This window comes from Peromyscus eremicus, unplaced genomic scaffold, assembly GCF_949786415.1.
Source record: "Peromyscus eremicus unplaced genomic scaffold, PerEre_H2_v1 PerEre#2#unplaced_218, whole genome shotgun sequence".
NCBI classification, from domain to species: Eukaryota; Metazoa; Chordata; class Mammalia; order Rodentia; family Cricetidae; genus Peromyscus; species Peromyscus eremicus.
In genome coordinates, this window is record NW_026734454.1 from 251,585 (window position 1) to 279,126 (window position 27,542).

The following is a 27,542-nucleotide window of genomic DNA, read 5'->3' on the forward strand; positions in this document are numbered from 1 at the left end:
CTACTGGGAGTGAGAGAGTCAGTTTTCTTTAATGGTGTGGACCCTGGATATATGACCAAGACTATGGGAGCACAAATTGAGCTGCATGGGAGGAAGAGAACAGAAAGTTAGGTGTGTAAGAAAAGGCAATTGATTTTCAACAACTAATGGGTCACAGAAGGAATCAAAGAGGAAATCAGGTCAGTGAGGAAGGAACCAGCAAGAGAGGATGAGGGAGAAGAGGAGGTGAGAAGGTGGATTCCATCTAAACACAATACATACTGTTAGGACATTTTGAATCATTTAAGGTATTAAATCCATTGCTGGGTTTGATGTCTCACACCTTTAATCCAAACATTTAGAAAGCAGAGGCAGAAGGATTTCTGTGAGTTTCTTGCCCAACCTGGCCTACATAACCAGCTCAAGGAAAGCCAGGGATGAACTTGCCTCAGATGACTGACAGCGACACATGGCATCTCATCCGTCCTCTCTGACACAGATGGTCAGTTGCAGAGTTCCAGCACAGGCATCTGAGAGCCTGTCTCAAATAAACAACAAAATAATTAAACCAATAAAGCATATGAAAAAGATAGATGCAAAAAAATTAAAGTAAGGTCAGAAATTTACAATTACAGGATAAGGTGGGTGTGGCTCAGGGGTGGAGTATGGCACACGTGTAGTAGAATACTGACCTTCCTGTCATCAATCTCTAGTACCAAAAGTAAAAGGAAATATTTTTACTGAGCACCCACTCTTCAACTAGATGGCCAAACAGACAGCAACATACAGATTTTGCCAAGGTCCTGAAGGGCAAGACCATGACCCTAGAGGTCCAGCCCAAAGAATGTCTCCATCAAGAATGGCAAGGAAGTCATCGCACCTGACCAGTAGCAACAGGTATTTGCTGCCATCAGAAAGAGGGTGGCTGTACCCTGGCCAACAGCAAGGTCAAGAAAGAGTTCCACCCTTCACCTGGTGCCGTGCCCGTGTGGTGGCATCAAAAAGCCATCCCTTTGCCAGTCTCTCCATACACACAACTGTGACAAGGCCACGCACTGCTGCCCTCAAGTGCTGCACACACCCGTAGCCCTGTGTGGTCATCTGCCTCAAGAAGAAGAGGAGCCACACCAACAACCTGCACCACAAGTAAGTCAAATAATGCTGGGACCTTGTTTGGCCCAGGACTCCAGGGAGCCAATGACAATGTTTGAATTGAAGCAGAAGGACTAAGGAAAGTGATGATGCCAAGACGGGGCGATTGACAAGGATCAGTGTATGAGTGTTGTTGCCAACCTTCAGCCCTGACTCTGATCCACACTGTGCAAGGAGAAATCTGCCTTCTGTACTTGTCCTCTGACCTCCATGCATCTGCTGTGGCACCTGCGAATGTACACACATAAAGAAGAAAATAAGAATTTATTATGACTAAATAAGTGCAATTTAAAGAAATAAGTGTAAATAAACAAATATATGTAATTTAAAGTTGTAGTGTAAAGTACATACATCAAAAAGAACAAAAGAAAAAAAAACAGAAATGGAGGTGCACATTTGTATCCTGGGACTTGAGACTATGAGGAAGAGGATTATGAACTTCATTCCATGCAGATGTACACAGTGAGACCTTTCACAGAAATCTTCAAACATTTTGAATATGAAGTATTTCACATAAAAAATGTGAAAAGGAATAAAGGAAATCCATATGTAAATTTGTGTTTCTTATGTGTAATATTCAGACTTGTCTGCTAATTTGTCAGTTCCAATTGGAACTGAAAGAGATGAGGACAGATGAAACAGACAAAGAATTGATTGCAGAGTCTATTACCTGACCTAGACACAGCCTTGGGGAAGACAGAGCCTGGTGCCTGAGGAGGGCACTTCCTCTTCCTGTGGGGCTGCTGAAATACAACCATGTCATAGGGAGTGTCCTGCCTCCAAAGGCCACACCCTGTGTCTCCTGTCTCTCCAGACAGTCTCTGTAGCTCGGCCCATGAGCACAGTTGCAGCCTCCAGGAGGAGATGCCATGACCTTCACCGTCACAGCCCTGCTCTGTCTGGGTGAGATGTGCACAGGGGGAGGGGATACTGTGGTCTAGGGTTGATGCTGCCCCACAGCCCAGCAATGGCCCATCGGGAAAATCCAGGGTCTTAGGAGGTTCTGCAGAGGGGAGGAACTGCTCAAGCTTCAGGGACAAACCTCTCACAGGGAACTCTCTTCCAGGACTGACTCTGGGCCTGGGGACCCCAGTGCTGGCAGGTGAGTAAGTGTCTGCAGATGTCCTGACCTTCACATCTCATCATTCCTGCAGCCATGCCTGGGCAGTGAGGATGGAAAACAACACATGTGTGCTGCCCCTGGGGATGGCTGGGGGGTTGGGGTTGGGTCTGCAATCTGAGGATGGCTGTCCTGGGTCCTAGCTGCTATTTTTCCTTGCAGGGGAGCCCCCTAAACCTATCCTCAGAGTACAGCCAGACTCTGTGGTTTACAAGCAGACTACAGTGACCTTCTTCTGTGAGGGGACCATAGTAGGCAGAGCATATAGACTCTACAAAGGAGAATATGAAAAAATAAGTCACACAGAGATTCCAGAGAATCCTAAGAAGAAGGCTGTCTTCACAATCTCAAAAGTAGACCAGCGGCATGCAGGGCAATATCGCTGTCAATATGAGATCCATAGTGGATGGTGGTCAGAGTTCAGTGACTCCCTGGAGCTGGTGGTGACAGGTGAGAGGACACACAGGGTCCCCAGCCTCAGGCTTGACTGTCAAGAAGTGGGTCTATTAACAGAGCCACCACCACCACATAGTCCTGGAGGATAATGAAACCTGATATATTTAACTGACTCCTATTTTTTTCATAGGAGTCTACAGTAAGCCCAGCCTGTCAGCCCAGCCCAGTCCTGTGGTGACTGAAGGAGGGAATGTCATCCTCCAGTGTGCCTCAAGGCAGTCATATCACTGGTTCATTCTGACTAAGGAAGGACCACCTAAGCACTCCTGGGCACTGGAATCACAGCATAACTACTCTACTAAAGAGATCCAGGCCCTGTTTTCTGTGGGCCCTGTGACATCAAGGCAAAGATGGACATTCAGATGCTACAGCTTTAACAGGGACAGCCCACAGGTGTGGTCAGAACCTAGTGACCCCCTGGAGCTCCTGTTCTCAGGTGAGGAACCCCAGCCTTTCCCTAGAATGATGTTGAAATGATACAGATGCTCAGGGAGTCCTTGGTGTGTGGTGTGTGTGAGGGGCCAGGGCTCCTGAGCCCATGACACAGAGCATGGTAGAGAGAGGGACACAAGACACAGAATCCAAGGCAGAGAGTGACAGCAAATCCCAGGAGGTCCAGGACAGAGATGAATCCTTATGGGGTCTTCTGTTACTCTGGATCAGCTCATGTACCATCCACAACAGCTCGGGGAACCCCAGAGAAGAGAGGAAGGAAGGGGTGCAGAAGCCAGAGCACTCGGGACATCAGGAGGACATGGCCCACACAATCAACTAGGCAGGATTCATAGCAGATCACAGAGACAGAAGCAGCAACCAAGGAATCTACATGAGTCTCCCCTAGGCCATCTGCGCATATGCTGTGGTGGTTTACCTTGGATTTTTGTTTTGTTTTGTTTTTAGAGTTTTACTGTGTAGTCCTGTATGTCCTGGAACTCACTCTGTAGACCAGGCTGGCCTTGAACTCACAGAGATCTGCTTGAATCTCTTTTCTTAGTGACAGAATTTAAATACATGCACCACCACCACCTGGCATGCATGGAGTTTCTGTTAGACTATAATAATAGGAGTAGGGATATTTCTGACTCTTTTGTTTGAACATGGGATCTTTCTCCTCTTACTGTGTTCCCTTGTCCAGCCTTAATATGATGGTGTAACTAGTCTTATTGCATGCTGTTATGCCATATTCAGTTAATATCACTGGAAAAAGTGTTCTTTCTGAAAGAAAACAGAGGAACAGTGGATCTGGAGGAGAAGGGAAGTGGGGAAGCTGCTGTTGGGATATATTGTATGAGAGAAGAAAAATAAAAAAATAATTAAGTGCCATCTACAAGTGTGACTTTCTCTGTGGCACTTTCACACAGACCCACCTTCTTCTATTCAATCTCCTTGCAGGGACCCTCCACAAACCCACCATCAAGGCTGAGCCAGGCTCTGTGGTCATCTCAGGAAATCCCATGACCATCTGGTGTCAGGGGACCTTGGATGCAGAAATATGTGTTCTGCATAAAGAGGGAAGCCAAAAATTCTGGGGAATACAGACCCCAGAGAAGCCTGGGAACAAGGCCAAGTTCTACATCCCTTCTGTGACACAGCAACATGGGGGACAATGTCACTGTTACTGTTACAGCTCAGCTGGCTGGTCAGAGCGCAGTGACACCCTTGAACTGGTGGTTACAGGTGAGGGGACAGTCAGGGTCTCAGTCTTAGGCTCTGCTCTCAGGAGTATTCCCCTCCTAAAGCCTAGTCCTGGAGAATACTGTGGCTGTGTGAGTCCATGTAACAGTCTGCCTCCTTCTCTCCTAGGAATCTACTACAATAAACCCAGCCTGACAGCCCTGCCCAGCCCTGTGGTGACCTCAGGAGGAAACATGACTCTCCAGTGTGTCTCACAGGATGGATATGACAAGTTCATTCTCACCAAGGAAGATCAGAAGTTCCTCAGCTCTCAGAACTCACAGTATATACAAAGTGTTAAGCAGTACCAAGCCTTCTTCTTCGTAGATCATGTAACATCAGACCACAGAGGAACATTCAGATGTTATGGTTACTACAATCATACTCCTCAGTTGTGGTCAGTACCTAGTGAGCCCCTGGAAATACACATCTCAGGTGAGCCAGCCCCATCATTGACCAATCATTTTTTGTCACCCTGGGCTTTTTGCTATGGACCTGTCCCACTGTGTAATTGCAGGTAAAGAGTGACAAAGAAAGAACCTGGTGGCTGAGACAGAGCCCCACCCCTAAAGGGAACCAGTGACATGTGCAGGGCAGGATGGGAGGGGATAACTGTTTAGTAAAGACCAACTCCTCAATCCCTAGCCACCTTCCCTCTAGGTCTGTCTAAGAAGCTGTCCTTGCTCACTCATCAAGGCCATATCCTGGACCCTGGGAACAGCCTCACCCTGCAGTGTTGCTCTGAGAACAACTATGACAGATTTGTTCTATACAAGTTGGGTGGAGCTGACTTCACCCAGTATGATGGCCAGTGGCCCCAGGCTGGTCTCTCCTTGGCCAGCTTCACACTGGGCCCTGTGAGCAGCTCTACTGGAGGCCAATACAGATGCTATGGTGCATACAACCTCTCCTCTGAGTGGTCAGCCGCCAGTGACCCCCTGGACATCCTGATCACAGGTGAGGAACTAAATAGATTCCCTCAGGTACCTAACCTGTGCATGGGCTCTCGTGGGGGAGTTAAGGAGCTGATGACTTGAATTAAGGACAAGGATCTTATTCAGACACATATGTGGAGGCAGGAGAACAGGAGAGAGGCTCAGGCAGAGAAAACAGACAGAATCCCAGGTGCTCAGGGCAGACCCAGGTGAGGTGTCAGCTCAGAACAATGAAGACAGCCTCTCATCCTCCCTCTTCTCTTTAGGACAGCTTCCCTTCAGTGCTTCCCTCTCAGTGAAGCCTAACTCCACAGTACACCCTGGAGACAACGTGACCCTGCTGTGTCAGTCACCATACCAGGTGGACACTTTCATTGTGTCCAAGGACGGAGCAGCCCACCAACCCCAGCGACTAAAATCAAAGTCTGAAGCTCGGGAGTTCCAGGCAGAATTCTCCATGAGTGCTGTGACCTCTGACCTCTCAGGCACCTACAGGTGCTATGGATCTCACAACTCATCTCCCTATCTGCTGACACAAGCCAGTGCCCCTGTGGAGCTCACTGTCTCAGGTGAGGTGATCCTGAACTCTCAGGGTGACTTAAAGTCCAAACACTAGGAGAGCCCTTGACTTGGATGGGATTAAAGGGACAACAGGAAGGTTAGTCAGAAGGCCCTTTTCCTGACAAAGAAGTGGATGCCAGCAGCAGATTCTAGTAATGTCCACTCCACCCTCTATTGCAATCTAGCTTTGGGGTAGACAGCATGAGAATTATGTGGAGGTTTCAGGGAAGATGTAGAAGAGAGAGCAGAGGCAGGTTCCTGGGTTAGCATCGAAACCTCACCCTCCTCATGTAATTTTTCCTAAATCCAAGCTGAGCCTCCAGCACTTCAGCCTCAAGGCCTATGCCAACAGCTGGTGAGATCAGGCACCTCAGTGCAAGGAGTATGCTCTATTCCCAGGCTGCCTGGCAGTTTTTAGCCCAGAAAAACCCTCATTTCTCTGTTACTTCAGCTTGGGAGTGTGGGAAGCCAGCAGAGATCCCAGAAGCCCAGGGTTTAGTTTGTGCTACAGAAGGTGGCTTCCAGAGAGAGATGTTTAGGCTCAGCATGGAGGATTGGACAGCTGGGTAAGGTGGAGAACAGGAAACCCAGACACTCACCTCCCCCATCCAGCCACTAAGGTGGTGAGAACACACTCCTCAGCTGCATGGAGTCAGGCACCAGAGGCTATGTAAAAACTCTGTTGTCATGTGGTGTTCGGGTGGACAACAGCTAGTTATCGGCTTGATACAGCTGCTTCTAGAGATGCTGATTTGGACAAATGCTTCTGTTTCTGGACTGCTGATAATCTTAGTATAAAAGGGAGAAGTGTGGTCCACACCTTTAAATTTCTTTCAATGTTGTCCTTGGTTGTGACTTCTTCTAACAGAAGAATCATCCAGAACTTGATTCTGTGGTGGATCTGTCCCACAGTGATAGAGACATGTGCAAGGGTGAGGCACAGGGCCATGACAGGGAATTCAGGTTTCTTCTGTCCATATCATGGGGCATAGATCTAGTATTCTCTGTGAGTTCTGTGACCTCCACTCTTAGTGGCATCAGTAGGTGCTCTGAAGACCTCGACTCATCTCTTTATCTGTTGTCATGTGTCATTGCCATTGTGGACAGCTCTTGGTCGCAAGTAAGGTTATCCAGAGCATTCTGAGCTGAAGGGGTTATGCATCATTCTCCATTTACAACAATTATTAGTTGGATTGGGTTGTGAGTGCTGTAGGGGACCAGTCAGATAGATACTCACTTTCACGATAATGGAGGCCAACATGGATATTTCTAAGTGTGCTCACCACAGTCCCTGCTAATGGAACCCAGAAGGTTTCAAGTAGTCTGAAAGAGCATCTTGGGGAGGCCACAGACAAAAATAGGCTTCTAAGGAGAAACTAGTCCCCAGTGACAACCTCTGTCATCACCCTCCACTTATCATTATTCACAGACTCTTTCCCTCATGTGAATCCATGGCTTTCAGTGTCTCCATGGGAAGATGTAGCCTTCTTGTAATAAATACAAATCTTGCTATACTCTCTTTCTATTCAAAACACATCCACATCTATAGCTCAAACTTACCAGACAAAATTAATCATGAGAACTTGAACATAACAATGATCACATTGAGCAAAATAAAAGCCAGCAGTCTCAATCAAAACATATTGTTTGTGAAGTCTGTAACATTTCACTTCAGGGTGAAATAGAGGAACTGAGACTGTATGGGTTCAGCTTTCTTTTGAGAGGTGACAGCTAAGAATATCCTGTGCCTGCCCTTGATGTGCTCATCTGAAAAAGAGAAGGTTTAGGGATTGGACTTCTAGGGATGATCCACCACTGACCCTTGAGTCTCCTAAAATGATTGGAGACATGCGTCACTCTCTCCTTACATGAAAGTTATCCTGTTTGTATTAATAACTATTATTTATAGAGATGACTAAAGTAATGGTTAGATCCGTCCGTCTTGGGATCTATACTTAGTGTGAGCTAGCCATGATATTGGGGGAACTATTAGGTGAAACCTCAGTGGCTTACCATCTACTGCCTTTCCTGGTACACATGGGGACACACACACACACACACACACACACACACAAACACACACACACACACACACACACACACACACACACACGGGGGGGGGAGTCACTTCACACCTTCTTTTGAGAGCAGGACGGCAGAACATTCTGCATGACACTGCCCCTGCCCCACATCGTGATCATGCATTGCCCACATGATATATGCAAGAAAAGAGATGGAGGACATTCTACATTAGAAGGACGTGCTCCTATCTGAACTGGACATAGAGAAATTTCTTGGTCAAATATGGGGAGGAATATATGGGAAATTTAGCAACAAGACACAGGTTCTTAACCTTAGCAGAAATCATACCTCATCTCTAAGACTGTAAAATTGTTTCTCCTCAACCACCATTATGTGTCCCTGGGTACTCAGAAGAGATATGGTGAATGCTGAGATCCAAGGAGAGATGGGAGTGTCTAAGTGTGACAATGGAATAAATACTCAGCAAAAACACCCATTTAGGAAATCATCCCAGATTAAGGATGTGAGTCCACACAACCTCTACAGAGTAAACCAGAGACACAGACACCACACTCAGAATGGTCCTCTGACTGCTCAGTGCAGTGACTCAGGATCAATGCCTGTAATGTCTTGACAATTTATTCTACCCTGAATTTGCTGTTTGAAGCGGTGTTTTAACAGTGGTGCTGAAGTAACTAATAAGAATAAGAGAGGGAATCCAGCTATGCCAGGGAAAAGATTCATTCCAGAACTTTGTGTTCATTCCAGAACTCCATAGGATGAGAATGATGAGTATTTACAGTAAATAAGAAAGTAGAACTCAGAAGAAACAACCAGCATGCACACATCCTACTTCTCTTCTTTTGTTCTCAGGATTAGCTGAGATTATCAGTCATTCTAGAACATGCTCAAACACAAGAAAGTTGGAAGAAAAAAAAAGAGAACTCAAAGTCAGCACTGAAAACAGAGGGGCCAAGTTCTATCCAGTGAAGGCAGGGGCCCGGGTGGACATTTAGTTATCTTAGTTACATTTAGTTATCTTGAGTGTATTTTGACCATTACTAACCTCTGTAACTTCTTTGTCCACAACCACAGCCTCAGAGAACCAGGATTACACAGTGGAGAATCTCATCTGGATGGTATTTTCTGTCATGATCCTCATAGTCCTCGGGATTCTGGTCTTTGAGGCTTGGGACAGCCAGAGACAGACCCACCATGTAGCTGGGTTGTAATCAGAAGAGAAAGAAGTACATCTCTCAACATACTAAAGTATGAGAAATAAATCTTATGATCCAAGATTTCTATTAAAAAATCCAGTTCTTTTTTGAAATTTTTTTTATTCATTTTACATACCAAATACAGATCCCCTCTCATCTCTCTTCCCCCTCCCCACCTTCTCCCCATGGCCAAAACCTTATCCCTGCCTCCAAAAGGCTAAGTTCTCCAGTGGGGAGACAGCTAAGCCTGGTACATTCAGTTGAGGCAGGAGGAAACCACTCCTGGATGCATCAAGGGTGAGCAAATTGTCCAACCATAGGTAATGAGATCTAGAAAGCCTGCTCATGCACTGGGGATAGATCCTGATTCCATTGCCAGGGGCCCCTCAAACAGACCCAGCCTCACATCTCTCTCTCATATGCAGAAAGTCTAGTCTCATCCCATGCAGGTTCTACAGCTGTTGGTCTAATGTTTGTGAGTTCCTATGAGCTTGATTTAGTTGTCTCTGTAGATTTTTCCATCATGATCTCGACACCCCTTATTCGTATAATCCCTCTTCCCTCTCTTCAACTGGACTCCCAGAGCTTAGCCTGGTTCTTGGTTGTGGATCTCTGCATCTGCTTCCATCAGTTACTGGAGGAAGGCTCTATGATGACAGTTAGGGTATTCACCAATCTGCTTACCAGTGTAGGCCAGTTCAGGCAGCCTCACCACTATTGCTAGTAGTCTAAGCTGGGGTCATCCTTGTAGATTCCTGGGAATTTCCCTAGTACCAGGTTTCTCCTTTACTTCATAATGTCTCCCTATATCAAAATATCTCTTTCATTGCTCTCCCACTCTGTCTCTCCCTAGCTCAACCATCTCATTCCCTCATGTTCTCACCCCCATCCCCACCCTTCTATTGCCCCCACCATCACCAGTTTGCTCATGGAGATCGCTTCTGTTTCCCCTTCCCAGGGTGATCCATATATCCATCTTAGGGTTCCCCTTGTTTCCTAGCTTCTCTGGAGCTGTCGTTTTCTATTTAAAAAAAAAATTCTTACATTGAGGAACTGTTGTGAGAGAAGGTCCAAGGAACAGCTGTGTTTTGGATATAGAGGAAAGTATGCATATTGTGATGAGTCCTTCCAAGTAAATAAATTTACATCTCCCCCGCTACTGTGGGCATTTGCTGACTGAGCCCACTATTTTCTGAATCTATAAAGTGAGAGAATATACTGTCCCATCTGCAAGGCATGGGTCCTCATTTCTGTACATTTTTTTTCTTTCCCTCCCTCTCATGTGTCGTTTTACATTTTTATACATTGCTTCATTCTCCATAGCAGGAGGCTCTTTGTTGGACTGGAAATAAGGAAGGTACCAGTATAACAAAAATGATGAGTAAAGTCAGAGCCCAGAATTCAAAGTTACTCTGCCTATGATGCCCCAAAACTTTCCCTATGACCATTCAACCTTTCAGTCTTCAACAAACATTCTTCATGGAGGTTCTCTTGAAATATAAACCCGATGTTAGCACTCTGGTGAAATAAGGACTATCTATATGTCAAGGTACTCTGGGAATGAGTTTGAAAATGTTTTTAACACAAAGTCCTGATTTGTGGCATTTCCTGACCACTCTACATAACCCCATCAAAGACACCTTCACAACAGCAACATAACATCACAGCTTTGTGGGTAAGGAGATTTGCATGAAATTGATTTGTTTTTTATTTCATTCTCCACTGCCTATTTTTCATACATGCAAAAGAAATTGGCATGCAGATAAATTATCCCAGAATCAACTTGCTAGGATGACTTATCATACAATGACTCATAATTTCTACATAAACAATTAAATTATCTCAAACAATGAGAGTTGTATTTATTTCTCCATCTCTCTATTTTTGTTTACATTGAAATGCTCTTTTACTTATTTTTGTGTTTGTACTAGCTAAGACTTCAAGTACAAAGCTTAAAATGTGTGAAGAGAGGTGACTCTGTTACCTTCTTCAGGATTTAATGCAAAATTTCTGCTTTCTTGCCATTCAGTATGATGCTCTCTTTGGTGTTTTAGTACATGAAGTTATTCTGACTCTGGAGGTTCTCTGTTCCTAATTTCCTGTGAGTGTCCACAATGAATGGTTGTGGGACACTGACAAATGCTAATTCATTGTCAAAAACTGTCTCCCTTTTGTATATTTTTACTTTTAACCTTGTCACCATCATCAATACCAAATGGTTTTGAATGTTAAATACAATTTACATTACTGGGTATATTCTACTTTTCCATGAGGTGTTCTTTTCATTTTATAATACATTCTCATGGCTAACAGCAGGATACAGTCTGAATAATTCACATTTAATAATGTTTTTCACAGTGTTAACATTACAGAACACTTAGCAAAGTCTCATGAATATGATGTCATACTTTACTTGCTCTTCAGGACTGCCTTGCCATGGTGCATGAATGATATTTTTTATAGATTTTGCAGCTGTGTTCATGGGAAGTTTTAGCCTATAATTTATTTCATCTAATTTCTTTTTCTTGATTTACAGTTAGATGATGTTGGTTTTACAGCATGACTGAGGTTACTCGTTCCATTCTATAGATCTGAAAGTCCAGTAATTTAGGTAGCTTGTACTCAATTTCTCCCTCTACCTGAGAAGATCTTTTTGCTTTGTTTTTCTTCTTTTGTTTGGGGTTTTTTGTTTTGTTTTATGTTTTGACAATGTCTCTCCACAGAGTCTTGACAGTCTTGGTTGGTCTTAAATTCACAGATATCCACCTTCCCTGCCTCCAAAGTGCTGGATGTAAAGGGGTGTGTAACCACAACTAGCAGCTGAGCAGACCCTGGGAGACTACACTTGTCCACACCATCAGTATACCACCTCACTCTAACCTTATGGAAAATATTATCTGGCCCTGTCATACAGTCATATGATTCTTGTAGGCACATGGAGGGAGAAGATATGTCCCCCTCCTGAAACATGATGACTAAAGTGAATCTAGCAATTGACGCTCTGATAGTTAGTATATTAAAGGTCAATGAAATGGGTATAAGAAGCCAAATGATACCACACAGCCCAGATGCTCTAGGTACTTTCTACGCAGTGCACATTACTAGTTCAGAGGAAATCATGAAACATGGTCAAGGGACCAGATTGATGATGGAAATGTGAGCAGAATCTGTTGTCTCTGCCTCAGAGAATAAATAGTTTTCCTAACTTCAACCATTACCAATACTCCCTAACACTTCAGACACTTCTGCATGAAGCTGTGGGAAGAGGAATGAGCAACACCAATGTGAACCAGAAGAGAAAGGGCCAGATGGATCCAGCAGGATTACCCATTATCTGTGAAATTACAGACCGTCCTCCTATACCTAAGTCAGCAAATTACATGCTGGCATCAGGGAATGGAAATGACCATGTCAGGAGTTCCAAACCTTGCTTCTATGTGTTATCCTCTGAGAGGGCTAGCATCTTTTAGCATCATTAATCATGGAAGTGCCCCACAGACATGAATACAGTCTAATCTGATCAAATCATGACTTCAGGTGAGGTGCCCTATTGTCCCAATAACTTTGGTCTACGTCAAGATGACGAAAACTAACCAATGCACTCTCCCACCCCAAGTCATATTCTCAGAAAAAGAAAACCATATTTGAACCCTCCCATGACACCAGACCAAATGATTCTCACACTAACACTGAAAGAGAGGTCATTGCCATCATTGTACCCCAAGGAAGTGCAGAGGGAAATTATTACCTGCTTCTGTCATTACCAGTAAATGACAATCTTTTTAAAATTTGTTATTAATTTTAAATACCAACCGCAGATCCCCCTCTCATCCCTCCTCCCACAGTCCCAGCCTTTACCTTGAACCACATCCCAACCCCTCCTCCAAAAGAGTAAAGTCTTCCATGGGGAGTCAGCAAAGCCTGGTACATTCAGTTGAGACAGTTTCAAGCCCCTCCCCCTGCATCACGGCTGAGCAAGTCACCCCACCATAGGTAATGGGCTTTGAAAACCAGCTCACGCATCAGATATAAATCTTGATCCCACTGCCAGTGGCTCCTCAAACAGACTAAGCTACACAATAGTCTCCCATATGCAGAGGGCCTATTCTGGTCCCTGAAGGTACCACAGCTGGTCTAAAGTTTGTGACTTTCTGCTAGCCTGGTTCAGCAGTTGTCTCTGTAGATATCCCCATCAGGATCTTGCTAATATAATCCCTCTATCCTAACCTAAAATGGACTCCTGAATGGAGATTGACCAGGTACTTGTGGATCTCTGCATCTACATGCATCAATTACTGGATAAAGGCTCTAGGTTCTCTGGAACTGTGTGTTGTAGTCTGGTTATCCTTTGTTTTACATCTAGTATTCAATTTTGAGTGAGTACATACTTGTCTTTTTTACTTCACTCAGGATGATATTTTCTAGTTCCATCAATTTGCCTGCATATTTCCTGATGTCATTGTTTTTTGCAACTGAGTAGTATTCCATTCTGTAAATGTACCACATTTTTTTTTTATCCATTCTTCAGTTGAGGGCATTTCAGTTGTTTCCAGGTTCTGGCTATTACAAATATTGCTGCCATGAACATCATTGAGCATGTGTCCTTGTGGTATGATTGAACATCCCTTGGGTACATGCCCAAGAGTGGTATCATTGGTTCTTGAGGTAGATTGATTTCCAATTTTCTGAGAAACCACCATACTATTTTCTAAAGTGGATGTACAAGTTTGCAATCCCACCAACAGTGGAGGAGTGTTCTCCTTGCTCCATATCCTCTCCAATATAATCTGTCATCAGTGTTTTTTATCTTAGCAGTACTGACAGGTGTAAGATGGTATCTCAGTGTCATTTTGATTTGCACTTCCCTGATAAATAAGGATGTTGAGCAGTTCCGTAAATGTCTTTCAGTCATTTGAGATTCTTCTGTTGAAAATTCTCTGTTTAGCTCTGTAGCTCATTTTTTAATTGGTTTGCTCAGTATATTCATGTTTAGTTTTTTGAGTTCTTTATATATTTTGGATATCAGCCCTCTGTCAGATGTGGGGTTGGTGAAGATCTTTTCCCATTCTGTAGGCTGTCATTTTATCTTATTGACCATGTCCTTTGTCTTACAAAAGCTTTTCTGTTTCAGGAGATTGCATTTATTAATTGTTTTCAGTGTCTGTGCTACTGTTGTGATATTTAGGAAGTGGTCTCTTGTGGAAATGCGTTCAAGACTATTTCCTACTTTATCTTCTGTCAAGTATCAACTAGATTTATGCTGAGAACTTTGATCCACTTGAACTTGAGTTTTGTGCATGGAGATAGATATAGATCTATTTGCAACCTTCTACATGTTGACATCCGGTTATACCAGCACCATTTGTTGAAGACGCTTTCTTTTATCTGTTGTACAGTTTTGGCTTCTTTGTCAAAAATCAGGTGTTCATAAGTGTGTAGATTAATGTCAGGATCTTCAATTCATTTCCATTCATCCACATGTCTATTTTTATGCCAATACCAAGCTGTTTTTATTACTATAGCTTTGTAGTAGAGGTTGAAGTCTGGGAAGGTGATTCCTCCAGAGGTTGCTTTATTATAGAAACTTGTTTTAGCTATCCTAGGTTTTTTGATTTTCCATATGAAATTGAGTATTGTTCTCCAGGTCTGTGAAGAATTGTGTTGGGATTTTGATGGGGATTGCATTGAATCTGTAGATTGCTTTTGGTAAGATTGTCATCTTCACTATGTTAATTCTACCTACCGATGAGCATGGGAGATTTTTCCATTTTCTGATATCTTCTTCAGTTTCTTTCTACAGAGACTTAAAGCTCTTGTCATACAGGTCCTTCACTTGTTTAGTTAGAGTTACCCAAAGTATTTTATATTATTTGTGGCTATTGTAAAGTGTGATGTTTCTCTGATTTCTTTCTCACCCCATTTGTCATTTGTATATAGAAGGGCTACTGATCTTTTTGTGTTAATATTGCATCCTGCCACATTACTCAAGGAGCTTATCAGCCTTAGGAGTTCCATGATAGAGTTTTTGGGGTCACTTATATATACTATCAGATTGTCTACAAACCGGGAGAGTTTCATTTCTTCCTTTCCAATTTGTATCCCCTTGATCTCCTTTTGTTGTCTTACTGCTCTAGCTAGAATTTCAAGTACTATATTGAATTGATATGGGGCGGGGGGGGGTGGACAGCTTTGTCTTGTTCCTGATTTTAGTGGAATCACTTTGAGTTTCTCTTCATTTAATTTGATATTGGCTATCAGCTTGTTGTAAATTGTCTTTATTATGTTTAAGTATGTTCCTTGTAATGACGATCTCTCTAAGACCTTTATCGTAAAGGGGTGTTGGATTTTGTCAAAGGCTTTTTCAGCCTCTAATGAGATGATCATGTGGTTTTTCCTTTCAGTTTGTTTATATGGTGGATTACATTGACAGATTTTTATATGTTGCATATACAGCCTTCTCTGTATGTGCAGCCAGGCATGATGGTGTCCTTAGGAGAGAATAGAACCCTGCTCATTCCATTATGAAGCTGGGTGGAAAATTTCTTGCTTTCTAGTGATAAACAAAAAATCCTGAACTAAATTTAAGCAGGAAACATATCCTGGCATACGGATGTAGTGATAGACATGATCAACATGTGCATAATCCAGAATTCAAGTTTGGGTTAAAAGGTAATGTTTCAGACTCATGTGTGTGAGTACATGTGCATGTGTGGCAGGATGTGGATGTATGTGCTTCATTAACAGGAAATAAATAATGAGAAATGTGTTCCCTTGAACTGAAAAATAATTTTATCAAAAGTAAATAATCAAAATCTGAACATATTTGGAAAAAGATAGAAAATCACTCACTGCCAAAAAGAGCAAAACACTAGATACAGTGTGACAGTATATAGAGTCAAACAAACACAGAGCCTGCACTCAAGATCCAACCTCTTAGATTCTGCCCAATATTGAGGTGGAATCAAGACAGAAACTTCCCTACATTCCAACACTCACGTTTATGAAAAGGAACAGGAACTATCCTCAGCTGGGCACACTCTGATGGACACACAGGTTTACAGGACTCACCCAGCAGAGTCTATCTGCCTATGGGATCAGTGGTTGTGGTGCATGTGGAGTGCTGTGGATGGAGGCCTTGGATCAAAGTTGGAGAAGAATCATGACCCTACATCCTGGGGAATTCATATTTACCAGCAAGCAAGATGCCTCTGCTGGAACTCTACATCTAACACTTCTGTGTCAGAGAGGACGGATGAGATGCCATGTGTGGCTGTCAGTCATCTAAGGTAAGTTCATCACAAGAGCTCATCTCACCAAGACAAGTGTGGATGTTCACTTTCTCACAGGTCCATGGAAGAAACAGGGTCACACCAGGATGAATTTTAGATTGTTCCAGGGCATGGGAACCAGCTTCTGGTGAACTGACTGATGTTTGCTTCTCATAAGGCTTTTTTATTGTTATACAATTTACACCTTAGCAAGTCAATTTCCCCATACCAAAACCTCTTATCTGAAGCTTCCCAGAGAAGACAAATGCCAAAGCAATTCTCAGGCCCAGGATGTCTCAGTTTTCTGATACCTACTACAACCAAGTCATGTGTAGGTTTGAACCTTTCAGGAAGAACTCAAATAAGATTTACATACTTCAAACAGTGGGTATCCAACACAGAATAACAATCACAAACAGCAGATCAAAGCCTGGTGCTAACACTCCAGAATACAGGCCAGCTGCAAGGCTCTGCAGGAACTCATGCTACACAACCAGCAGAGGGCAGCATGTCTTCTCACTGACAAAGATGCCTGAGGGAAGGCTTGTGTGAATGAGCCCACAACACTCAATGAAACCATGACTATTTAAATGGCATGCCCATTACTTCTTCTCAGGTCAGGAAATACAGCTGCCATTAAATCAATAGGAAAGTGACATTCTAGCCATGTGACATGCTGGACATGACAACTCACAGGGGTGCAAGAGATGCAGGTGCTAGGATAGGAATATCTCCTTAGAAATGGATGTAATGAAATACTTGGGACATATCCTTAGTGTGGGATCTTTATAGTAAATATATTTCATTATTTTTTAAGATAATTACACCCATGTAAGTGTTTGACCATGTTCACCATATACTCTAGGGGACTTTTCTTTCCCTTTTAGGTGATAGGGCCTGATATAGTCCAGGCTGACCCCAAATTCATTGCATAATCAGAGTTTCCTTAAACTCCCAGTATCCTTAGCTCTAACTCCTGAATGATGAAGTAAAAAGACATGAGCCACAATATCATATTTATACAGTACTGGGGATCTAAGAATGTCACACAAGTACTCTACCAACTGAGGTTTTTCTGATTTCGTAAAGGACATACGTAGGCAGACTTACAAGATGGTAATTACTCATATTGACATTGATACAAAGAGGAAATTAAGGATGTCCTTTGGGCTCAGCAACAAAAGGGGAAAACACTCAGTGACCCCAATTTCATTCTCCATGTGTGTGTCCTGGAACCATCCCTTGAAGTGATGCTAATTTAGAGAATTTTCCCCATGTGACACATTAATAGCATGGAATCATTACTGAAGAGAAGGTTGAAAAATAAACTCTTTTCTGGACACTGAAACAGGGTTGAAAATCTGAGCTCACCTTGGTTGTGATGATATCTACAAGTCTACAAGCCCAATGTAAGCTCAATGCAGAACAAATCTAGTATGAGGATGGGAGATGGACACAAAGCCTCACCCACAGATGAAGAGCTATTGGCATCTGATATCTACTGGGAGAAGAGGAGTCAGTTTTCTTTAATGGTGTGGACCCTGGTAATATGCCCAAGAATATGGGAACCACAAATTGAGCTGCATGGGAGGAAGAGAACAGAAAGTTAGGTGTGTAAGAAAAGGCAGTGGATTTTCAACAACTAGCGGGTCACAGAAGGAATCAAAGAGAAAATCAGGTCAGTGAGGAAGGAACCAGCAAGGGAGGATGAGGGAGAAGAGGAGGGGTGGGAGGGTGGATTCCATCAAAACACAATCCACATTGATATGATATTTTCAGACAATTAAAAAATTAAAACCCAAAAATGGATTATTAATGCAATATAGAAATGAAGGAAAGTACAATGTAATGTTTTCACAATAAACAATTTTAAAATATATCAAAAAATTAAACTTATGGCCAGGTTTGGTGGTCCACATCTTTAATCTAAACACTTGGGAAGCAGAGGCAGGAGGATTTCTGTGATTTCCCACTCATCCTGGTCTACATAACTAGCTCCATGACAGCCAGGATTCCACAGAGAGATCCTGTCTCATATCAACAACAAAAATAATTAAACCCATAAGCATAAGAAAAAGATAGCAGATGAAAAATTTTAAGATCAGAAAATGAAAATTGCAGGATAAAGTAGATGTGGCTCAGGGGTGGAGCATGGCTCAGGAGTAGGAGAACACTGGAGGTCCTGCCATCAATATCTAGCACCAAAAGTAAAAGGAAATAAAGTATTTTCACTGAGCTCTCTTTCTCTTCAAATAGGTGACCAAACAAACACCAACAGGCAGATCATTGGCAAAGCCCTGAAGGGGAAGATCACCACCATCAAGGTTGAGCCCAGTCACTCCATGGAGAACGGCAAGGCCAAGATCCAAGAAAAGGGAGGCATCCCACCTGACCAGCAGCTGCTGGTATTTGCTGCCAGTAGATAGAGCATGGCTGCACCCTAGCCAATGGCAAAGTCTAGAAAGAGTCCAACTCTGCACCTGGTGCTGCCCCTTTGTGGTGGCATCATAGAGCCATCCCTTTGACTGTTTCGACAGAAGTACTACTGTGACAAGGCCATGCACCGCTGCCCACAAGTGCTGCCCACACCTGCACCCTTGTGCGGTCAAATGCCTCAAGAAGAAGAGTGGCCACATCGACAGCCTGTGCCCCAAGAAAGTCAAATAAAACGAGTACTTGTTTGGCTTAGGACGCCTGAGATCTGGTAATTTTTTTAACTGAAGCAGAAGGACAAAGAAGTGATGATGCTAAGATTGGACCTAGTGACACAGACCAGTGTGTAAGTGCTGCTGCCAACCTTCAACCCTGACTCTGATCCGTACTGTGTAATGAGAAAACTGCCTTCTGTACTTGTCCTCTGACCTTCCTGTGTGTGCTGTGGCACATGTGAATGTACACACATAAAGAAAAAGTAAGTGTGATCTAAAGGAAATGAGTGTAAATAAAAAATAAGTGTAATTTAAAGTTGTAATGGAAAGTACACATATCAAAAAAGAACAAACAACCAGAAACAGAGGTGCACATTTATAACCCAGCACTTGAGACTGTGAGGAAGAGGATTACACATTTTATTCCATAAAGATGTACACAATGAGAATCTTCACACAAACCTTCAAACATGTTGAATATGTGTAAGTATTTCAAATAAAAAACTGAAAATGAATAAAGCAAACTCATTTGCAAATTTATATTTCTTTTTCTTTTTCCAAGATAGGATTTCTTGTGTAGTTTTGGTGCCTGTCCTAGATCTTGCTGGACCAAGCTGGGCTCAAACTCAGAGAGGTCCACCTGGCTCTGCCTCCCCAGTTCTGGGATTAAAGGCTTATGCAACCACCACCTGGCTAAATTTATATTTCTTATGTGTAATAGTCATACATGTCTGATACCATGTGGCCCTCACAAAGATTAGGACAAAATGAGACAGAAAATTATGGGGTTATGGAAATGTCATCCATCAAAGAATTGATTGCGGAGTTTACTATCTGACATAGCCACAGCCTTGGGGAAGTCAGAGCCTGGCGCCTGAGGAGGGCACTTCCCCTTCCTGTGGGGCTACTCTAGTATAACCATGTCACATTGAGTATCCATCCTCCAGAGGCCACACCCTAAGTCTCCTATCCCTCTAGGCTGTCTCTGGAGCTCTGCCCATAATCACAGTTGCAGCCTCCAGGAGGAGATGCCATGACCTTCACCTTCACAGCCCTGCTCTGTCTGGGTGAGATGTGCACAGGGGGAGGGGATACTGTGGACTAGGGTTGATGCTGCCCTACAGCCCAGCACTGGTCCATCAGGAAACCCCAGGGTCTCAGGAGGTTCTGCAGAGGGAAGGAACTGCTTAAGCTTCAGGGACAAACCTCTCACAGGGAACTCTCTTCCAGGACTGACTCTGGGCCTGGGGACCCCAGTGCTGGCAGGTGAGTGAGTGTCTGCAGATGTCCTGACCTTCACTTCTCATCATTCCTGCAGCCATGCCTGGGCAGTGAGGATGGAGAACAACACATGTGTGCTGCCCCTGGGCATGGCGGGAGGGTTGGGGTTGGAGGCTGCCGTCTGAAGATGGCTGTCCTGGGTACCAGCTGCTCTTTTTCTTGCAGAGGCCCTCCCTAAACCTATCCTCAAGGTACAGCCAGACTCTGTGGTCTACAAGCAGACTACAGTAACCTTCTTGTGTGAGGGGACCAGAGGAGCCAAGCAGTACATACTCTATAAAGAGGGATACGGATATCTACGGAGTACAGAGATTCCACAGAATCCTAAGAAAAAGGCTGAATTCTCAATCTCAAAAATAGACCCCAACCATGCAGGGCAATATCAATGTTGCTATCAGACTCAAGATGGATGGTCAGAGTTCAGTGACTCCCTGGAGCTGGTGGTGACAGGTGAGAGGACACACAAGGTCCCCAGCCTCAGCCTTGACTGTCAAGAAGTGGGTCTGTTCACAGGGTTAACCCCACCTAGAGCCAAGCAGGATAATGAGGTCTGATACATTTAACTAATTTCTTCTTCTCTCCTAGGAGCACACAGTAAACCCAGCCTGTCAGCCCAGCCCAGCCCTGTGGTAACTGAGGGAGGACATGTAACCCTCCAGTGTGTCTCAAAGCAACGATACTACAGGTTCATTCTGACTGGGAAAGGAACACGGAATATCTCCCAAATGCTGGATTCAAAGTATAACTACTCTATTCAGCACTACCAGGCCATGTACTCTGTGGGCCCTGTGACCTCCAGCCAAAGGTGGACATTCCAATGCTACAGCAATTACCCGAGTAGCCCACTGGTGTGGTCAGAACCTAGTGACCCTCTGGAGCTCCTCTTCTCAGGTGAGGAACCTCAGCCTTTGCCTAGAATGATGCTGAAATGATACAGATGCTCAGGGAGGCCTTGGTGAGTGGTGTGTGGTGTGTGACATGTGTGAGCAGTCAGGGCTCATTAGCCCATTGACACAGAGCATGGTAGAGAGAGTGGGACACAAAATACAGAATCCAAGACAGAGAGTGACAGCAAAGCACAGGAGGTCCAGGACAGAGATGAATTTTTATGGGGTCTTCTCTTACTCTGGATCAGCTCATGTACCGTCCACAAGAGCTTGGGGAAATCCACAGAAGAAAGGGAGGACGTATTGTAGGAACCACAATGGTTAAGGACACCAAGAGAACATGGCTCACAGAATCTACTAAGCAGGGATCATAACGGCTCACAGAGTTGAAGCAGCAGCCGTGGAACCTGCATGGGTCTGCCTTAGACTCTCTGCACACATGCTGTGGTGGTTTACCCTGGTTTCTATTTTGTTTTGTTTTTTTAGAGTTTCATTGTGTAGCTCTGTCTGTCCTGGAACTCACTCTGTAGACCGGGCTTGCCTTGAACACACAGAGATCTCCCTGCATCTGTCTCCTGAGTGCTGGCATTCAAGGCATGTGCCACCACAGCCTGGCTAGCTATGGTTTTTATTAGACACATAGCAATGGGATGGGGAAATCTCTGACTCTTTGCCTGCATGTGGGATACTTTTCTTCCTATTGGATTGACTTGTGCAGCCTTAATATGAGGGTGTGTACCTAGTTTTATTGCATGCTGTTATTGCATGTTTGGTTAATATCACTGGGAAGCCTCTTCTCTACTTAGAAGGAAACAGAAAAGCAGTTGATCTGGGCAAGAGGGGAGGTGAGAAGGCTGCTGTCAGGATGTATTGTATGACAGAAGAATAAATTTCAAGAAAATAAAAGTGCCATCCACAAGTGAGATTTTCTCTCTGCCACTGTCAGACACACCCACCTCCTCTCTCCTACTTCCTTGCAGGGACCCTCCACAAACCCACCATCAAGGCTGAGCCAGGCTCTGTGGTCACCTCAGGAAGTCCCATGACCATCTGGTGTCAGGGGACCCTGGATGAAGAAATATATGTTCTGCATAAAGAAGGAAGCGAAAAACACTTAGGCACACAGTCCCCAGAGAAGCCTGAGAACAAGGCCAAGTTCTCCATCCCTTCTGTGACACAGCAACATGGGGGACAATATCGCTGTTACTGTTACAGTTCAGCTGGCTGGTCAGAGCCCAGTGACACCCTGGAACTGGTGGTGACAGGTGAGGGGACAGTCAGGGTCTCAGCCCCAGGCTCCGCTCTCTCCCCTCCCACAGACTAGCACTGGAGAACACTGGCTGTGTGAGTTCATGTAACAGTCTGCCTCCTTCTCTTCTAGGAAGCTACATTAATAAACCCAGTCTGACATTCCTGCCCAGCCCTGTGGTGACTTTAGGAGAGAACATGACCCTACAGTGTGTCTCAAAGGAGGGATATGATAAAGTCATTCTCACCAAGGAAGATCAGAAGTTCCTCAGCTCTCTGAACTCACAGTTTATACACAGTATTATGCAGTGGCAAGCCTTGTTCTCTATAGATCATGTAACATCAGACCACAAAGGGACATTCAGATGTTATGGTTACTACAACCAAACTCCACATTTGTGGTCAGTACCCAGTGAACCCCTGGAAATACACATCTCAGGTGAGTCAGCACCATCATTGACCAATTCTGTCCCACTGGGTAGTTGCAGGTAGAGAGTGGGTGAGGAAGAGCCTGGTAGCTGAGACAGAACCCCACTCCTGAGGAGAAGAAGGGACTTGTGCAGGGCAGGATGAGAGGGGATAATTGTTTGCTAAAAACCAGCTCCTCAATCACTAGCCTGTCACCTTCCATCTAGGCCGGTCCAAGAAGCCCTCTTTGCTGACTCACCAAGGCCATATCCTGGAACCTGGAAAGACCCTCACCCTGAAGTGTTGTTCTGACACCAACTATGACAGATTTGCTCTGTACAAGTTAGGTGAAGCTGACTTCACCCAGCATCGTGTCCAGTGGACCCCTAGTGGCCTCTTCTTGGCCAACTTCACACTGGGCCCTGTGAGCAGCTCTACTGGAGGCCAATACAGATGCTATGGTGCACACAACCTCTCCTCTGAGTGGTCAGCCTCCAGTGACCCCCTGGACATCCTGATCACAGGTGAGGAACTAAATAGATTCCCTCAGGTACCTAACCTCTGCTTGGGCTCTCATGGGGTGGTTAAGATGGAGATGGCTGGGATGAGGGACAGGGATCTTATTTGGGAACAGATGTAGAGTCAGGAGAACAGGAAGGGGCTCAGGCAGAGAAAACAGACAGAGTCCCAGGTGCTCAGGGCAGACCCAGGTGAAGTGTCATCTCAGAACATTGAAGGCAGCCTCTCATCATCCCTCTTGTCTTTAGGACAGTTTCAGGTCATTCCTTCCCTCTCAGTGAAGCCTAACTCCACAGTACACCCTGGAGACAATGTGACCCTGCTGTGTCAGTCAGCACACAAAGTGGACACTTTCATTCTGTCCAAGGAGGGAACAGCCCAACAACCCCAGCGACTAAAATCAAAGTCTGAAGCTCGGGAGTTCCAGGCAGAATTCTCCATGAGTGCTGTGACCTCTGACCTCTCAGGCACCTACAGGTGCTATGGATCTCAGGATTCATCTCCCTTCCTGTTGTCATATGCCAGTGACCCTGTGGAGCTCACGGTCTCAGGTGAGGTGACACTGAACTCTCAGGGTGACTTACAATCCAAACTCTAGGAGAGCTCTTGACTTGCGTGGGATTAAGGGGACAATGGGAAGGTTAGTCAGAAGTCACTTTCCCTGCCAGAGAAGTAAATGCCAGAAGCAGGAGTTCTAGTAATGTCCACTCCAACCTCTATTGCAATCTAGGTTTGGAGTAAACAGCATGAACATCTTGGAAAGGTGTACATGGCAGATGTATGGCAGTGAGCAGAGACCCTCACCCCCTTCTTGTTCTGTTTCCAAGGACCCATTGGAGCCTGTAGCCTACCACCCTCAATGCCCTTGCCAACATCTGGTATGTATCAGGCACCTCAGTGCAGGGAATATGCTCCATCCCGAGACTCCCTCTCAGCTCGTAGGCCAACAAAGTCCTCATTTCTCTGTCCCTTTAGCTTGTGAGTGTGGGAGGAAAACAGAGATTCCCAACAGAGACCACAGAGACCCAGAATGTGAGGTTGGGATACAGAAGGTGGCACAACTTCACACTGGGCCCTGCAAGAGATAGATGTTCTAGCTCAGTCTGGAGGATGGGGCAGGTAGGTGATATGGAGAGCAGGGATCCCAGACATTTGCCTCCCCATCCTGCCTCTAAGGCCCTGAGAACAAACCTCTCTCACCTGCATGGAGTCAGGTCCCAGAGGCTAATAAGGACTCTGTTGGAAGCTGGGGCCCAGATGGGCAATACCTAGTTATGGGCTCCACACAGCTGCTTCTGGAGATGCTGACTGGGACCAGCCTTTCCCTTTCTGGATTGGTTGCTGTTTCTCTGAGTAAAAAGGGGAGAAGCCTGGTCCACATGTCTAAATTTCTTTCAGTGCTGGCCTTGGCTGTGACCTCTCCTCCCAGAGACGTCCCCAGAACCTGATTCTGCAGTGGGTCTGTCCCACAGTGGTGGTGATGTGTGGAAAGTGGGGCACAGGGCCAGGGCAGGGCATTCAGTCTCCTCCGCTCCAGTTCATGAGGCTCAGCTCTGGTGGAGAGAAATGAGATGGAAGTAAGAGGCCCTGGGTTAAAATCCCAGCTCTGCCACTTCCTGTCATGTGATCTGAGCCAGGTGAACTGTGGGGACAGAAAAAGAGACAATTCCTTGTTGATTGATTGTGAGGAGGGGAGATGATGAGTGCAAAGACCCAGCATGCGTCTGTCACACAGTAGGTACTTAGTTAAGCAGCAACATTCCCCACTCATGATGTCACTTGTGTCTCAGGACTGGAAGGGTACCTGAAGGCTCTGGTTGGAGTCTCTGTGGCCTTCCTCCTGTTCCTCTTCACCCTCATCTTCCTCCTTCTCCGACGAAGGCATCAGGGAAAATTCAGGAAGGATGGTGAGTACAGTGTGGGTGACATGGGTCTCAAGTGGTAGCTTTGCCTGTGAACAACCAAGCACAGGATCAGGACACCAGCCCCAAGGAAGCCTCAAACTGGGGCTGGGTAGTTTAGAAACACTTCTGATCTCAGATCAGAAAGAACATGATTTCAGAACCTGTGCAATTTCAGGTGTTCTGTGAGCTTCACCATGTCCTGGGACATTTGCTCACTCACCCATGGTGTATAGGTCCCTTCCTTCCTTCCCTGTACATGCCTGGGGGGAGGGGGAGGCTGAGATTCTTCTCTCTCTTGCAGCCCATAAAGATACAGAATTGCAAATTCCTACAGGAGCTGCAGAGCCACTAAGCAGAGACAGAGGCTCCCAGAAGAGGTAACTCATAACCAGAGACAGAGAACCCCATCTTCCTGACACACCTCACTGCCAACTGACATCTTCTTGTCTCTCCAGATCCAACCCAGCTGCTGCCACCCAGGAAGGAATCATTTGTGAGATAAAGAGGGTCCTGGGGACGGAGATGTCTGAGGACTCAGCATTACAGGGGTGGTAGAGAGGCTCTGGGGTCTTTGCTATTTGGGTCTGAACTTCACATTATAGATACAGGGATATCACAACACTCCCCGATTCTCTGTCCACATCTGGGGCAATGTAGGAAACCAGGGGTCAGAGTCATCCCTAGACTCTGGTCGGGAGACATTTTGTTTGTTCTTCTGACAGATGCTTCAGTGGAGGACACACAGGCTGAGGATGGTGCCAAGCTGGACAGTTGGGTGAGGTTTCTGTCCCTATCTGCAGTGCTAAGAACTTAGGGCCCAGTTTAGTCCAGGGGATGCCTTTTTTGTTCTCCCTCTCTTTGCCCTCAGAAGCAACCACAGCTAATCCCTTCCCTCTCTTCTGCAAGTACAACCTGCCTCACTCTCTCCTAGTTTTCCTGGGATCATGTGTCTCATTGATCCGGTCCCCTTTCTGGTTCCTTGGCATCTGTCTGATTGTCTTCTGGGGGGCAGCCTGGATGGGAAAGCCCACAGAAACATTTATGGAACTAGCAGCTATAGGCAAGAACCAAAGGGACTTGGGCAGAAACGTGGGGTTTTGTATTGTGTGTGTGGATGTTTTACAAGTATGTATGTCTCTGAACCACATGCCTGCATGGTGCTCCCAGGGGCTAGAGAAGAGTGTCAGATACCCTGGAATGAGAGTTACATATGAATGTAGGTTGTCATGTGGGTTCTGGGAACCAAACCTGGATCCTCTGAAGTAGTAGTCAGTACTCTTAACCACAGAGCCATCTCTCCAGCCTCCAGAAACGTGTTTTCAGGAAGACGGACTGTGTGGGTACAGCCAAGACAGTTAGAATGTCAGGATAAGAGTCCAGAACTGTAGGAAGAAAGCCCATCAGGGAAGCTGTCATCTAAATGGGTCACTCTGGCCATGCTGTGGAAAACTGGCCAGAGATACCCAAGGGAACAGGGAGACACTGTCTGTCCCTCACTACTCCCCTGCTACAGAGACCAGCTGAGGGAGACCCCCAGGGAGAGACATATGCCCAGGTGAAAGGCTCCAGGGTCAGGAGGGCAGGAGCTGTCCTTCCTTCTGTCATGTCAAGAGAAGTCCTGGACACCAAAGATGGACAAGCAGAAGATGACAGAGAGATGGACACTCAGGTGGGTCCTGTCCTCCACAGGACTTCAGCATCCCCCAAGCCAAGCATAACCTTTCTCTCACTCTCTCCCACTCCAGGCTGCTGAATATGAGGAGCCCCAGGATGTGACCTATGCCCAGCTGTGCATCAGGTCACTCAGAGAGGGAACAGCTGCACCTCCTCCCTCCCAGGCAGGAGAAGCCCCAGAAGAGTCCACTGTATATGCTGCTCTGGCAGTCACTCAACCGGGTTCTGTTCCCAGTAACAAGGAGCAATGACCCTCGGCCTGCTGGGAGACCTAAGAATGATCTTCAAGGGATTTTGTGAACTTTTGGGAACCTGATTGTATTTTAACTAACTTCATACATTTTGGAAATAAAGCAGATTTCTCAATAATCAAGTGAAATGAGAAACTACATAAAAGGGAAGGGTTTCACACTGAGTACTAATTTTAATGACATTACTCATCAAAGCCATGAAATGAGAAAATTTACAGGTTTGGTTGTATAGATCCATAATCCCAAAGCCAGGGAGGCTGAGGCAGGAGAATTGCCTTTGTTTTGTGGTTATCTTGACATACCTACTGAATGTCATGCCTGCCTGGGCTACAGAATGA

At 45.1% G+C, this 27,542-nt stretch overlaps 2 protein-coding genes across 2 annotated transcripts; both read left to right on the forward strand.

The window, feature by feature from the left end:
• Nucleotides 1–2,000: 2,000 nt before the first annotated feature.
• Nucleotides 2,001–9,131, forward strand: LOC131901682 (leukocyte immunoglobulin-like receptor subfamily B member 3). The gene is made up of 9 exons (XM_059252786.1): nt 2,001–2,034; nt 2,198–2,233; nt 2,414–2,701; nt 2,838–3,143; nt 4,100–4,384; nt 4,511–4,816; nt 5,042–5,338; nt 5,583–5,885; nt 8,995–9,131. The coding sequence occupies exons 1-9, from the start codon at nt 2,001–2,003 to the stop codon at nt 9,129–9,131; spliced, it is 1,992 nt and encodes a 663-aa protein (XP_059108769.1).
• A 10,863-nt stretch (nt 9,132–19,994) lies between these two features.
• On the forward strand, nt 19,995–27,303 carry LOC131901683 (leukocyte immunoglobulin-like receptor subfamily B member 3). Its single transcript, XM_059252787.1, has 11 exons — nt 19,995–20,099; nt 20,263–20,298; nt 20,479–20,763; nt 20,899–21,204; nt 22,181–22,465; nt 22,582–22,926; nt 23,084–23,380; nt 23,624–23,926; nt 25,130–25,282; nt 26,737–26,948; nt 27,025–27,303. The coding sequence occupies exons 1-11, from the start codon at nt 20,066–20,068 to the stop codon at nt 27,202–27,204; spliced, it is 2,436 nt and encodes an 811-aa protein (XP_059108770.1). The 5' UTR covers nt 19,995–20,065; the 3' UTR covers nt 27,205–27,303.
• The last annotated feature ends 239 nt before the right edge of the window (nt 27,304–27,542 follow it).